Below are 16,408 nucleotides of genomic sequence, written 5' to 3' on the forward strand. Positions count from 1 at the left end.
CGATGGTCTGAATAACCCGTAACCTCTGTTTGAATCGCATCTGCTCAATGACGTCTGCTCGGATGGAGCCAAATTTCTGCAGAGGACCAAAGAAGCCATTTTACACAAAGTCAGTACATGACACACACACACACACACACACACACACACACACACACACACACACACACACACACACACACACACACACACACACACACAGACACAGACACAGACACTTACGTCATAGGAGCTGCGGACCAGTTTGAAGATGTCCACTTCTGGGTGTGGATCTCCATCATCTGTGAGCAGGGAGTGGAGGTGGGGAATGGGTGGCAAAGTGCTGTCCTTATTGGTCACACTGTCCAGATACCTGACACACACACACACACACACACAGTATACATTAATATGGACACCTCAGCATGCAACACTTACTTTATTGCATTACATTAATCTCGCTCTCATTCTAACATCATAAGTACCAAGCTCTTCTGCCCTAGCAGCTGTATGGAGTAGATCTGTGCCACATCACAGCAGGACCCATCCCACAATCCCCTGCTCTCCACAATGGCACACAAGCTCCTGTGCGGACCCTTCCCATGAGCCCTCACCTGCCCAGCACAGTCATGGCCTCCCCGTCGTCCTTGCAGCCCAGCAGCTTGTGGATGTTGGCGTCCAGCACGGAGAGAGCCAGCTGGAAGATGACCTTGATGCCCTCGTAGAAGAAGCAGTCCACCACGACCACGGCGCTCTCGAAAGGCATGACGCTGAGGAAGAGCGTGAGGAACCAGGAGAGCGAGATGGTGGAGATCACGCCCAGGTCCTGCATGCAGTCGTACAGCTGGGGCACGTACTCCCGGGCCAGCTCCTCAAACACACCCTGGTCCACCAGAGCACCTGGACACAGGGAGAAGGGAGGTCAGTCATGCATATATTCTCACACACACACACACACACACACACACACACACACACTTCAACTCTTCAAGCAGCTGGTATCAAGAAGAAGGAGAGAGGTAATCCAAGAGTGTTTTTGACAAATGAGAGAGGTATTAATACTTGAGCATGTGCACAAACACATGCACACACATACACACATCAACTCTTCACAAAAGTAGTTTGAGTACTGGTGAGGAGAGACACAACACCAAAACTATACTACAGCTGCCCCTTTGTGTGTGAAATGAACACCACTCTTAGATCTCGAACATCTCTCTCTTACCCACTCTTACATCTCTAACATCTCTCTCTTACATCTCTTACATCTCTAACATCTCTCTCTTACATCTCTAACATCTCTCTCTTACCCACTCTTACATCTCTAACATCTCTCTCTTACATCTCTTACATCTCTAACATCTCTCTCTTACCCACTCTTACATCTCTAACATCTCTCTCTTATCCACTCTTACATCTCTATCATCTCTCTCCTACCCACTCTAACATCTCTTACATCTCTAACATCTCTAACATCTCTCACATCTCTCACATCTCTCACATCTCTCACATCTCTCACTTACCCACTCTAAAATCTCTCTCCTACCCACTCGAACATCTCTAACATCTCTCTTACCCACGACTCTGGTGTTGTAGTAGTCAGGCAACATCCTTTCACACAGAGCCACCAGCAGCCAGAAGGCCTCTTCCTCTTTAGCATAGAGCAGCAGCACCGACGTCACGATGTTCATGGCCTGAGAACACAGACACAGCACCGGAGATGACACTCCAGAGTGACTCAGTGAGTCTGTATATGGTGTTTGTATAAGTATAAGTATATATACTTTTTTGATCCCGTGAGGGAAATTTGGTCTCTGAATTTAACCCAATCGGTGAATTAGTGAAACACAAACAGCACACAGTGAACACACAGTAAGGTGAAGCACACACTAATCCCGGCGCAGTGAGCTGCCTGCTACAACGGCGGCACTCGGGGAGCAGTGAGGGGTTAGGTGCCTTGCTCAAGGGCACTTCAGCCGCGGCCCACTGGTCGGGGCTCGAACCAGCAACCCTCCGGTTACAAGTCCAGAGTGCTAACCAGTGGGCCACGGCTGCCCATTTGTGTGTGTGTTTGTACAGGTAATGTCCCAAATGAGTCAATGTCTATGTCTATGCATATGCAGCAGGTATCTGTGCACTGCCATATACCTATGGTCACACACAGAACATTTCTGAGAAACAGCTGTGTGTAGCAGTTCTCAGATGACTTAGCGGACAGCTTCCACTGCAGTGCTCACACAGCATGCTGAATCATTTCCCAGTGCCTCAGAGCTGTGAGCCTTTGTGTGTTTGTAGTGTATTTGAAGTATGCATCAGTTCAGTGTAAAACACACTAAAACACACTAAAATGCACACATGCTATACATCTATAGTGTAGTCCTACATCTTTGTGTAGAAAAGGATAAATCTGTGCAGGTGTTTGGGTATATGTGTGAGTATATGTAGTACAAATGTGTGTGTGTGTGTGTGTGTGTGTGTGTGTGTGTGTGTGTGTGTGTGTGTGTGTGTGTACCTGGCAGTAGCCAATGTTGGGGTTGCGGAAGGCGTACGCGGTGAGAACCCGACGCAGCGCGGCAATGCCCATCTCGTTCTGGAAGGCAGGATGCTCCGGCAGTGAGCGGTGCAGGTCCCTCTCGATCTCCTCCGTGGCCAGGTTGTACTTCCCCATGGACTTCTCCACCAGGTCCTCGTAGTAGCCCGGGTGGGTGGCCATCTCGTTGATGGCCCCTGGTCAGACACAGAAGCAGCAGATTTGATTAAAAAGAAACCCTCTTGACCAATGGCCCCTCCGGTGGGTCTCCAGTCAGAGTGTGTGATGGGAGTCTGTACATGTCAAAAGGGCTTTTCTTTTCTTCCCTTCATTCACATTACATACAGAGAATAGCTGGAGAGGCCATTCTGTTCACTCTCCTGAGATGGGAGGCTACATTAGGCCAGACAGTAGGACTGGCGAATCTCTTGTTGTACTCAAGAATCAGTGGTCAGCCTTTTGGTTGGATGTAGATGTTTAAAATGGGTTGAAACCTCCCTGTTCCTTTCAATCTGATCCTTTCAAGAGAGTTCCATTATCAGCATCATAGTTGGCCCCACAAGGCTTCCGTTTTAACATTCCATATGTTATCTTAATGCAGAGGAAGTAGATTGGGAACCAAATAGAACGTTCAAGCAATGATTTTGTTTTTATTGTTGAAAGGTTCTATACGCACATAACCACGCAGCTGGGTTAGTGTGATGACGCAACTGCCACATTGTATGACTCACTGCCACCCAGATCCAGAAATACATTCAGTCTTCACAGCACCCCACTGAGCCTCCACAGCTCTGCCCAAGACTAACCACACACCCCCCTTTAGCAAAGCTCAACTCCTCTGCTTTCCATGAGGCAGAATAGGAGGCTGATTGAGAAGAAAAAAAAAAACCTTCAGGGCTGCAAAGGCTGAGTCCAAGAGAGTATTCAAGATGCATTACATTTTCTACTCCCTTAGGAGATCCTCTGCCATGGGATCCAACTGACTTGCGTGAGTGCAGCACTGATATGTGCTCACACTCATATGAAGCTTCAGCACTGATCTGTGCACGCACTCATATGAAGCTTCAGCACTGATCTGCACTCATATAAAGCTTCAGCACTGATCTGCACTCATATGAAGCTTTAGCACTGATCTGCACTCATATGAAGCTTTAGCACTGATCTGCACTCATATGAAGCTTCAGCACTGATCTGTGCACGCACTCATATGAAGCTTTAGCACTGATCTGCACTCATATGAAGCTCCAGCACTGATCTGCACTCATATGAAGCTCCAGCACTGATCTGCACTCATATGAAGCTCCAGCACTGATCTGCACTCATATGAAGCTCCAGCACTGATCTGTGCTCGCACTCATATGAAGCTCCAGCACTGATCTGTGCTCGCACTCATATGAAGCTCCAGCACTGATCTGCACTCATATGAAGCTTTAGCACTGATCTGCACTCATATGAAGCTTTAGCACTGATCTGCACTCATATGAAGCTTTAGCACTGATCTGTGCTCGCACTCATATGAAGCTTCAGCACTGATCTGTGCTCATATGAAGCTCCAGCACTGATCTGCACTCATATGAAGCTTTAGCACTGATCTGTGCTCGCACTCATATGAAGCTTTAGCACTGATCTGTGCTCGCACTCATATGAAGCTTCAGCACTGATCTGCACTCATATGAAGCTTCAGCACTGATCTGCACTCATATGAAGCTTCAGCACTGATCTGCACTCATATGAAGCTCCAGCACTGATCTGCACTCATATGAAGCTCCAGCACTGATCTGTGCTCATATGAAGCTCCAGCACTGATCTGTGCTCACACTCATATGAAGCTCCAGCACTGATCTGCACTCATATGAAGCTCCAGCACTGATCTGCACTCATATGAAGCTCCAGCACTGATCTGTGCTCATATGAAGCTCCAGCACTGATCTGTGCTCACACTCATATGAAGCTCCAGCACTGATCTGCACTCATATGAAGCTCCAGCACTGATCTGCACTCATATGAAGCTCCAGCACTGATCTGCACTCATATGAAGCTCCAGCACTGATCTGTGCTCACACTCATATGAAGCTCCAGCACTGATCTGCACTCATATGAAGCTCCAGCACTGATCTGCACTCATATGAAGCTCCAGCACTGATCTGCACTCATATGAAGCTCCAGCACTGATCTGTGCTCATATGAAGCTCCAGCACTGATCTGTGCTCACACTCATATGAAGCTCCAGCACTGATCTGCACTCATATGAAGCTCCAGCACTGATCTGTGCTCATATGAAGCTTCAGCACTGATCTGTGCTCGCACTCATATGAAGCTCCAGAGAGCACCGCCTTTGAGCAGCAGTCCTCAGTGCTGCTCATCTACTGTACCTCATCCGTCTGTTGGTCTATCAAATCACTCCCTACTGCATGGACCGCTTTTGGATTACAGGAGATCAGAGAAAAGCGATCAAATAAACACGGGCCAAAAATAGCCTGTCAGCCTGACAGAATATCAGCGTCGTGGTGATAATTACTACGACACCCACCTCTGAACAGTGCTACTGTATGCACAAACACCCTCTCTGCTAGTTCTTCGCTGCAGGCTGCCCCTGGGTCCCCGTATGCCAGCTCCGAAGAGCCATCACGCATGGTTGCACATTTCCATTACCCGACCGACTACTGCCCTGCCTGAGCTCCGCAGAGCTCAACTTAGAGCTGGAGACAGAGCCAGAGGGAGGAGAGGCTTCTGCATAACATTGTAGCCCAAGAGAGAGAGAGTCTGTCTGTCTGCTCATGCTTTATGCACACATACTGTTATATAATTCTTGTTATAATGTAATTTTATGTTCTGCTTTTTTCTACATTTCTGTACTGTATTTGCTTTGGCAACTCTATTTCTCGTTGAATGGTCATGCAAATAAAGCTTACTGAATTGAATTGAATTAAATTGAATTGAGAGAGAGAGAGAGAGACTCCTGAGACAAGCACTCACTTCACGTGGCTGTGGCTTGGTGACTGTTACCAAGTGCCACAGCTGCACACAAAGGTGCAAAGCAGCTGCAGTGTGCGTATGTGTGTATGAGTATGTGTGTGCGTGTGTGCGCGTGTGTGTGTGCGTGTGTGTGCGTGTGTGCGCGTGTCTGAGTGTGTGTGTGCATGTGTGCGTGCGTGTGTGTGCGTGTGCGTGTGTGTACATAAAGTCAGTTTTCGTTTGTAGGTGTCACTTTGAAAGTAACTTGTGGTTTTGTTAAAGGATGAGGTGTTGAGGAGCAGAGTGAAGAGCATTGGTGGAGTATGTGCATGTTTGCATGAATTAGGAATATGCTGCTACAGCTCAAATGTGTATGTATGCGCACATGCATCTGTGTGTGTGAGAATGACAAAAGGAAGGTGGGGGTTTGTTAAGGTGATGTGTTGATGTAAAGGTTGAATGCAGGTAAATGTGCATATCTGAGAGCATATATGTCTGTCCTCTGCTTGCTTCAATAAAAGTTCACTCAAACTAAAAGCAAAGGGAAGGAGAAAAGAGCACCTCTACCCAATATAGCCTTAGAGAGCACCTCTACCCAATACAGTCTTAGAGAGCACCTCTACCCAATACTGTCTAAAAGAACAGCCCTACCCAATACTGTCTAAAAGAGCACCTCTACCCAATACAGTCTTAGAGAGCACCTCTACTCAATACTGTCTAAAAGAGCCCACCTCTACCAAATACTGTCTAAAAGAGCACCTCTACCAAATACTGTCTAAAAGAGCACCTCTACCAAATACTGTCTAAAAGAGCACCTCTACCCAATATAGTCTTATAGAGCACCTCTACCCAATATAGTCTTATAGAGCACCTCTACCCAATATAGTCTTATAGAGCACCTCTACCCAATACTGTCTACGAGAGCACCTCTACTAAATACTGTCTAAAAGAGCACCTCTACCCAATATGGTCTTATAGAGCACCTCTACCCAATACTGTCTAAAAGAGCACCTCTACCAAATACTGTCTAAAAGAGCACCTCTACCCAATATAGTCTTATAGAGCACCTCTACCAAATACTGTCTAAAAGAGCACCTCTACCCAATATAGTCTTATAGAGCACCTCTACCAAATACTGTCTAAAAGAGCACCTCTACCCAATATAGTCTTATAGAGCACCTCTACCCAATATAGTCTTATAGAGCACCTCTACCCAATACTGTCTAAGAGAGCACCTCTACCCAATGTAGTCTTATAGAGCACCTCTACCCAATATAGTCTTATAGAGCACCTCTACCCAATACTGTCTAAGAGCACAGCTCTACCCAATACAGTCTAAAAGAGTGTGTGAGTGCATATGATGGATGAGAGTGCTTACTCAAGGAACACATCTGAGCAAAACAGGAAGGAGGATTTACGCACACGGGTGCAACTGTGACTATGACTGCAAAGAAGGAAGTGGAGGTCATGCTCCTGGGCACCATCCACCAGTGTAGCGGATGACCATCTCACATCCTCCTATGATGAACGAATGATGTGAAGAAACAAACAGATCACCTTTGCGGTCACACATTCTGCAGCGCAACTGACTGACTGTGCAGACGCTTGTCGCTAAAACCCTGGTGGAATTCCCTCCGAGGAGAAAGACGACAGAAAATGGTGTCCCTCTTAAGGAAAGCTCATCTAGGGGTAGCCAGCGGCAGCATTCCGACCACATGCAGCTCCAAGTGCCCACGGTTCAATTCCGACCAGTGGTCTCCCACTCGTTTCCTGTCACCCTAACTCAACCTCTCAACTCGTTTCCTGTCACCCTAACTCAACCTCTCAACTCGTTTCCTGTCAACTGTCCTATCTGCATAAAGACAAAAAGAACATCTCATTTACTCCTTCATTTGTCTTACCATCTCAACCAACCAAAAGGTGTCTTTCTTTTCCTCATGGCCCTGGGCCGTAACTTTAAGATCACTTACAGGACGCACCGATCTGACCGCGTGTGGGAGGAGGATAAAGACTGCATTAAGAATATCAGGATAGAAGACTTGAAAATGACAGCACAGTGAAGTAACTGTGCTACTTTTGAAAACAGAAAGTAGGTTATGAGGCCAGTGGCATGAGCAGCATCTAAAACATGCTGCTGTGTGTGTGGGTATGTGTAGGAATACGTGGGCGTGTTGAGTGTGAAGGGAGAAAGTGTGTGGTTTCCGTGTTGTCCACATGACTTGTAACTTGGTTGTGAGACTTGGGTGTGCAGTTATTGTTTCAGTTCTAGATGTTCTGCTTTCTATTTGCCTCTAAACTACCATATGCTGTCTGTGTCTGTCTCATATGCAAGTCTGTGTTGATGTATGTGTATGTGTTTATGGGTGCAGTGTGTGTGTGTGTGTGTGTGTGTGTGTGAGAGAGAGTGAGAGTGTGAGAGTGTGAGTGTGAGTGTTAGTGACTGTGTGTGTGTGTACTAAGTACTGCAGAGTATTATGCATTTCTTATCACACAGAGCCAGGCCAATTGTTTGTCACAGAGTAAAATGAATGAATCTGTTCATCCTAAGTTTCTTAGTATCCACACAGTAAGGTCATGCATGCATTTAGGTTGAAAAGAGTTGGAGCCATTTTATCTAAAAATGAGTATTATATTAGGCGAGTCAAAATGAAATCATTCACTCATGAAAAGAGACTTCAGTGATGAAATGCCACTGCTAACATGCAGTAAAGCTTATTTGATTGGGGGACTGGAGTCTGCCTTGACTCTAAACGCCTGAGTTTCCTCTGGGATTGAACACAACTGAGATACTTCCTCTTGATCACAGCTGACATCTCCTAAGACTAATGGATGTACACTCTTGTGAGTAAACTGGTTTAACAGTACGTCAGTGGTACATGTTCGGAACTACCGATCATTCCCTGCTAAATAAATGTATTAGCAGGCTGCAACCTCTTCTCTGTGCTACTGAGTATCTGCTTTTATCCCAGGTTAATGCATATTTAATAAGGTTTCTATTTGCGTGGCAACCTTCAGATGCACACAAACTGCCAGTGTAATAATAATAATAATAATGAATTGTTTTTATATAGCGCCTTTCTAGAAACTCAAGGTCGCTCAAGAGGAATTAGAGGTCAAAGGCCTCAGTGAAGAGATGTGTTTTGAGGTGTTTGAGTGTAGCGTCCCTGTGAATCATAAACCACTCTCTGTACTACTCATAATAATTCTGATTCAATGCGATATGGGAAATACCCACCATGACCCACCACACACTCGTCACACAGTCTCACTGGCTCCTGATAATCACATCATTTCTCAACTCTGGTAGTGTCCAACTGTCCGCTGACGCACACTACACACTCACCACAAGGTTCATGTTGACCAACCAACAGTTCATTTAAAACTCTTCAACACATAATTGAAGGTCATTCGGCTATCACCTCAGCAGCCCTTGTACTTAATCATGGTATCAAAACTTTCCCTTGGGGAACCAAATGAGTGTGTGTACATACAGACATGAATGATGAACGTGACTTAGTGTAGAACAACAGTGGTAGTTGCACCTGCAGCACACACTCTGAGGTAGACCCCAACCTCAGGTGCAGACCTCAAGTCAGGCTTGGAAATGTAGGTCAGACTGTTTGTATGTTAGTGAGCGTAAGAAAGTGCAGTCTTTCTGTAAGTGGATCTGTATGTAGGCCTACAGCATGTGAGCCCAGAAACACACATGCGAGTGCAAAAACACATGTAGGTCAAGTATTATTAGGTGCTTATATTTGCTTATTCCACTGCTTGGTTGAATTTCCCATTCTCCTACGTAATTTAGAACGACCATTAACCGTATGTTATTTGCACACCTATGAAGTAGATCCATTTTTTTGGCCGTATCACACTTGTATATTAATTCGCTGAACTCGTTGTTAAGTTTAAATGAACTGTCACGTTGCATCCGAGCTGTAAAATGCAGACGTTCAGAACATGGCAACATTGTAGCATATGACAGAGGTGGCTTTTAGCTAGATGGATGACAGCAGGCTAAGTAAAATAGCGATGTTTCAAAGCTAAAGTTCATCAGAATCTTGGGATATGCCCGCTTGACAACGGGAGAGATACTGTAGAACTAACGACTGGCCTTTGGCCGTAGCAACCATCCATTTAGAACTAGTAACGGCAGTTTGTCCTGCAAGTTGAGAAATTAGTTGATATGTGTCGGAAGAAATTAGTTCTACAAACAAGACAGTTTTAGCGATTAAAAAGTTTAAATTGTAACAGGAAATGAACACAACGCAAGTGGCAACAGTGGAATAAGCGGGATAATGGACTCCACGGTGGTCTGTTCACAGAAGTTAATGTACTAAATGTTAATGCACTTACGAGGTTTATACGGCCATCCGCTTCTCAGGGTACTCATACATGTGAGAGTCGCTTCCTTCATCTGTGTCTGCGTGTTTAGGACCATGTGGTACACAGGAATCTTCATCTGTGTCTGCGTGTTTAGGACCATGTGGTACACAGGAATCTTAGTCTGTGTCTGCGTGTTTAGGACCATGTGGTACACAGGAATCTTCATCTGTGTCTGCGTGTTTAGGACCATGTGGTACACAGGAATCTTCATCTGTGTCTGCGTGTTTAGGACCATGTGGTACACAGGAATCTTCATCTGTGTCTGCGTGTTTAGGACCATGTGGTACACAGGAATCTTCATCTGTGTCTGCGTGTTTAGGACCATGTGGTACACAGGAATCTTAGTCTGTGTCTGCGTGTTTAGGACCATGTGGTACACAGGAATCTTCATCTGTGTCTGCGTGTTTAGGACCATGTGGTACACAGGAATCTTCATCTGTGTCTGCGTGTTTAGGACCATGTGGTACACAGGAATCTTAGTCTGTGTCTGCGTGTTTAGGACCATGTGGTACACAGGAATCTTCATCTGTGTCTGCATGTTTAGGACCATGTGGTACACAGGAATCTTAGTGCACAGGACAGTGTTTACATGGGAAACATGGAGAGGGAGTTGAAGTGACCTGTGACCCGTGTCCATTAGAGCTTGTGAGTGTGATTAAAGTGGACGAGTCGCTCACCTGAGAAGAGCAGCCACAGTTCTCCTCTCATGTTCTCGGGGATGCCTTTGAGAACCAGGTCCTTGGTCTTCTCCGTGCGGTACATGCACACGCCCTGGCCGTACTCCTGAAAGTGGTTCTTCCATGCCTGCTCCTTCAGGAACTCCTTAGCCTGCAACAGAGCACAGGCATCAAGGGACACAGGTCAAACCCACGGCAGCCTTTTACACAACCTATTTACAGGCCTGACCTTTGGAAAGATGCACAACCTATTTACAGGCCTGAGCTTTGGAGAAATACACAACCTATTTACAGGTCTGAGCTTTGGAGAGATACAATTACATACATACATATAAGAAATAAATGTTGAGCTTCCTGTGAATTGGACCACATCTCTTCTCTCTGTAACTGTAGCCTCATAAAGAGCAAAGCCTTCCTCTTCCTCTTCCTCCTCTTCCTAGCCCTCTTGCCCTACAGCCTTCATCTCTCCACCTCTAGACTGCGTTACTGCATTCATGGGGTTGTGCTTGGGCCAATTAGCGCTGGTCGTCCAAACACTCCCCCACGACTGTACTGCTGCTGCAGCCAACTCATTAGAGAGCCGCAGCTGGGCTATGCTGGACGGAGCTAAGCAGAGCTAGCGCTGTGCTTTAATAATGTAAAGGATGCCTAAGGGACTATGCACTGTTAAAGGCCTCGCCTCCACTTCCTCTTTCCCCTTCGTGTTGATCTCTAACAAGGTCTTAGAAGTGTGGATAGCACAAAAGTATCAAAGAATGTTCAGTAAAGGCTGTGGAAAACAAATAGATTACGAAATTGGGAGGTACGGCTCTTTCCGAATTGTGAAGAAATGCACAGCCTGTGGATATAAGCAGGTGAGCTGGTCTTTCCAGCAATGACTCCACTCTACAAAATTTAGGTTTATTCCTGAAGGAAATCTGACATTCCAACACACCTGTAGTATGCTTTTAAGTAGGATCTGCACATAATCCTGCTGTAAGAGATCAAACTAACATGCAGGGTACAGAGTACAAACACACAGTGCTAGAGCTGGGCTGCAGCTGACCAGGGGAGAGCTGTTTCTGTGTGCCTTCTCAGCTACAGTGTGTGCATATATGTGTGTGTGTGTGTGTGTGAGAGTGAGAGTGAGAGAGAGAGAGAGAGAGAGAGAGAGAGAGAGAGAGAGAGAGAGAGAGAGAGAGAGAGAGAGAGAGAGAGAGAGAGAGAGAGAGAGAGAGAGAGAGAGAGAGAGAGAGAGAGAGAGAGAGAGAGAGTGAAGGTTAGTGCTTACATGTATGCACTGAAAAGTGTCTCAGAGGAAGTGATCACCAAGTGTATGCATGGGTGGGTATCTGTGTTACTGTGTGTGGGTGTGTGTTTTTAATGTTTTACCAGTTTGGGGTTGAACTCCTCAGGTTTGCGGTGTCTGTACATGGTCATAAGGGCTTGCGTTGCCGTGGGAACACTGTTGTCGTTGAGGTTGAACTGGCGCTCGCCCTCCGTCTCGGAGCTCACGCTGCGCTGGGGACTGCAAGAGAGCAGACTGCCCTGCTGGGAGTACACCTGCGCACACACACACACACACACACACACACACACACACACACACACACACACACACACACACTTACACATAAGCACACATGCAGTCACATATGCACACGTGGGCACATTTACACCGACAGATAACATAATCACACTCTCACAAACACAGTTTCTGGTTTCAATGATATAAACTAAAGATTGCGAACAGCAGTTATAGTTTTCATAATTCATATTCAAGGCATTTTATGCCCAGTAAACTTCATTAGTCTGACTAACCACCACAGATGAGCGAGCGTGTAGTTTCCTTGTCATTTCATCTAATTTATGGTTTATGTCGGTGATGCTTTTATTTCATTTGCTTACAGTAAGCTAGCAGCAGAGCAGCTAAAGTGCATTAGATCGACGTGTAAGATGATACCAGGGAGGCAGCACTAGGGGAGGGCCATTCTGTACCCTGTGGGGAGTTGCCCTGTTGAGTCACCAATAACAGCATTAGCAGCTGAATTAGCACTCGTCTGGGAGTGGGCGGGTAATGCGCCACTCAGGCTGGGTTTGGGCAGGTCCGCTAAGCTGGCGCACACACACACACACACACACACACACACACACACACACACACACACACACACACACACACACACACACACACACACACACACACACACACACACACACACACACACACACACACACACACACACACACACGTCTGGAGCCACATTTGCACGTTTCATATAAAGATGAAGAATAGGATGCTTATTGTAATCAGCATCCAGTAAATGAGTACAGCTGCATCCTTCAGCTTATGCTTGACTGATTGGGGCCCATTTGGCCCATTACATCTCTCCATTTATAGCCCCACTTCCTCCATCCATTGGAGCTACACACTCTTCCTCAAGTCAGTTCACCAACAGCAGGTGAACCTTTCAGTATGAGCAGCAGGTTACGTTTTCTATTAGAAATTCATGTCAGCATGCTGTTCAAAAGGTATTGGCTGTCTTTATATTTATGGCATAATTTGTAGGCCTAAGCCTCTTTGGGTAAAACCTTCTGCTGGATCTCGTTTCAAGCTACAATAGGATTGTTTTACATAACACCAGTACAGAGGTCTGTGACATTTCTTTATTATTCACTTTGTATCCTACTTGTTTAAATTATTGCAGTATTTGAACTACATTTTCAACTATGTTCAGCACTTTCATGCACTGGTTACACTGCCCTGCACTATTTTGCAGTATATCCCCATCACTGTAGTATGGCGTGTAATGTCATGGTGGCGTGTTCAATAGGTCATATCTGCACCATAGTGTGATGGTGGTGATCTGTGGCCCACAGATGCTATCTGGATCGAGGAGTAGTGCCCACCTCATCGTCGGAGCTGTTAAGGCTGCCTGTGATCTCCCGCTCAAAGTATATCTTAGAGGAGGTCTGCTGCAGGAAGTCAGAGATTCGCTGCACCAAGAAGTCACGGTCCTTCAGATTAGCAAACAGGAAGGTCATGCGGTTCTTGGTGCTGATGGACAGTGGGCTGGGCAGGACATTGGAGCTGTCCGCCTTCTCCACAATGGTGACCTGACAGATCAACAGAGACAAAAGCAGTGGACTGTGAAATGTGAGCATTGATTACAACCAGGTTTCAATGTTTCCTGCCACTCACAGACAATTAGCCCATTTCACAAGATGGGGTCGCTGTGTAAATCAACTTCCTGTGGAACAGCACAGTCCCATAGACAGCAAAAGAAAAGTCCACAGGAAAGACAAAAGCAGGAAGACGTTTTACCCTGCCAATTAAGGCATCATTAACATCAATGAGGCCGGACACCTGGACACTGTGAAATAGGCTTATTGTTGCCTTGATGTGCTTCAGTGCTTTGCAGCAACATGGCCATAAGAGCCTAAGCATGCTTTAAGATGGAGGACATGGCATTGAGACAAGCTGAGCTAGACAAGCTATATTAATCATTTCTAGATATGCAATAGTCAGCCAAACTGAATCCAGACTTGTATTTCTTCATTCAAATTCTATTGTAATCATGAAAAGCTGAGTGTAACAGTTTGGAGATCTGCTAATATTATAAGGGCTGGTTTCGGGTAATCCTTTCAAACTTTCTGTTATGGTTGTTCAGTAGTTTTAATGGCTTAATGGATTGACTGCTAAACAGAATGGCAGAAGTATGGCAAAGATGACTGCCTCTGTATCCTAGCAACAGCAGGGAACTGTTAGCACAAATTGAGGGCGACAGCTGCCTGAACAGTGGTGACGGTCATGACACACAATCCGTCTGAGAGTGGAAGCTCAGGACCCTGCCTGCTCACACAGACACACGCTGTGCACGCTGAATCTTGACCACATAATTGGACAGCTCAAGCGGACACGGAGGGAAAAATCTTACTCCTATGAAAAGTCTAAGCATTCTGTGCCACTCTCATGCATATTTCACCATCAAGCAAATATGCAAGAATATGCCTTTGTTAAGGTTTCAACATGTACTGGGGCAGGTGCCCCAAGCTGCACCCTCTTAGGAATGGGTAGCTGCAATATGGATGATAAAGGCCCTTGTCTCTCATAGTGTCTCAGTGTAGAGCCCTTTAGTGACCGGTGGTGGGGTGGGGTGGGTGAGGTCTGGCGCACCTCTCTGAGGGGGATGATGAGGCTGCACAGGGTCTCCTCTTTGCTGGTGAAGCAGATGTAGTTGGTGGAGACAAACATCTGGCCCAGGATGTGCATCTTGTTGAACGGGGTCCAGAGGGTGCAGTCCGTGTGACCGTCCAGCTTCTCATCTTTGGGCAGGCGGAAGAGTGCCCGGTACCTCTCGCTCTTGGCCCGCGCGTCCAGGTCCCTGAGTGATGGGAGGAAGAGGAGAAGGACAGAAGGAGAGAGAGAGAGAGGGAGGGGGGGGGGGGGGAGAGGGAGAGGGAGAGAGGTAGTTGAGTAAGCAAATGTAAATTTTTCATTGACTTCAAATACTTTGTCCCTTCGAGGGCCTGAACTACAAAACCAGACAGGGACAGGTGCAGCACCAGCTTTCACAGCTGTCCTCAACCCCAAGCACTACACTGCTCGTTTCCACTACTGCTCTGCTCCTGGGACATGTTCCATCTCATCATCTTGCAGTCGCCACACTCTCGGTTAGCTTAATCAGGCACGGTCCCCTCATCAGGACTTACGCTGAGGAGTTCAGGCAGGTGTGGGGGAGCAGGTATAGATGGAAAACATGCAGCATAAGTAAGATTTAGCACTGCGCAGCTCTGTACAGCTTTGTCAGCAAAAGCAACGTAATACAACCAGCAGGGTCACCCCCCCCCCCCCCCCCCCGTTGGTCATAAAACCATCTATTGCAAAAGACTAGCGAGGAGAGTCAAGATTTGTTTTTCAAAAAGGCTTGGTCTTATAGGGTCACACAAAAGCTTTTTCTAAGCTGCTTTGGAACATGCCCATTTAACACAAGGCAGTAGTGAATTTGTTTGCCCCCAGTGTATAATATGGTTCATATGTGCCACCTGTCATCACAGTCCAAATGAGTTTTAAGGGTGACTGTGGGGTCTCTATTGTTTAAGACAAATGTTAACAAACACCGGGTCTCACATAATCCCAAATGTGCACGCACTGAGCCTGCAAACAATAGTCTCAAAGAGCGGAGTGCTTTTTTTGTGCAGGCTTGACACACAACTATATATAGTTGCGTAAACTCAAAATTATAAATCTCCTGAAAGATGTAATCCACTTTCACAGTTACATTTATGAAGGCTATTGAGGATTAGCAACGCCTCTCTTAAGTCGAAACAAACGTGGCAAGCCTAAACCCAAGCATATTTCTCTGGACAAAATCTTGACCTCTTCACAGTTGGTGACCAGAACACAGGACCATAGACAGACAAATTCAACATAACTACTCAGTGTAGGGTAACATCAGAGGTGAAACACCTCCCTTGGCAGAATATGGCTGTAGGGCTGTAAGACACTGAATTTTAATGTTGATCATGTAAAACCTACAAAAAAAACCTCCATTAGCAATATTAGGGTAGTTAGGTAGGGGTGATATTAGCTTTGCTGAAAGAGAGCTGAACACAAGCCAAAGCGTTGGATTCAGTCAACCCCCCCCCCATAATCACCACAGGAGAGTTTAATCTGAGCACAAAGCCATCCAAATATGAAAACCTAGAATGAAATGGCCTGCTGCAAACAGAACTGAACACCAGAACACTGTCCATCCTTTTGATATTACAGCCCCCATGGGACGCAGCTGTAAACTTGATATCAACAAGAAAAATGACTCAAGTTGCTCTGACAACTTTATAGAACATCCATCCTGACCAACCAGCTCTCAGCAACCCTCGCCTGCCCACCCGGCCGACTTAC

At 46.1% G+C, this 16,408-nt stretch overlaps 1 protein-coding gene across 1 annotated transcript in view; it reads right to left on the reverse strand.

Annotated features, from left to right (window-relative positions):
• The window catches only part of tbc1d9 (TBC1 domain family, member 9 (with GRAM domain)), a 37,470-nt gene that overhangs the window by 7,914 nt on the left and 13,148 nt on the right, over positions 1-16,408 (reverse strand). The window contains exons 6-14 of the mRNA XM_076294954.1: positions 14,681-14,888; positions 13,414-13,620; positions 11,896-12,066; positions 10,525-10,675; positions 2,492-2,706; positions 1,556-1,673; positions 594-879; positions 223-352; positions 1-76 (exon numbers count right to left, since the gene is read on the reverse strand). The exon at positions 1-76 is cut by the window's left edge and continues 23 nt beyond it. Coding sequence (XP_076151069.1) covers positions 1-76; positions 223-352; positions 594-879; positions 1,556-1,673; positions 2,492-2,706; positions 10,525-10,675; positions 11,896-12,066; positions 13,414-13,620; positions 14,681-14,888 — 1,562 coding nt within the window. The remainder of the gene's footprint in view (positions 77-222; positions 353-593; positions 880-1,555; positions 1,674-2,491; positions 2,707-10,524; positions 10,676-11,895; positions 12,067-13,413; positions 13,621-14,680; positions 14,889-16,408) is intronic.

The sequence above is a fragment of the Alosa pseudoharengus genome, unplaced genomic scaffold, assembly GCF_046254945.1.
Source record: "Alosa pseudoharengus isolate Yale_2024_CS ecotype anadromous, Long Island Sound unplaced genomic scaffold, YU_APseudo_1.1 YU_APseudo_1.1_scf_2, whole genome shotgun sequence".
Taxonomy (NCBI): domain Eukaryota; kingdom Metazoa; phylum Chordata; class Actinopteri; order Clupeiformes; family Clupeidae; genus Alosa; species Alosa pseudoharengus.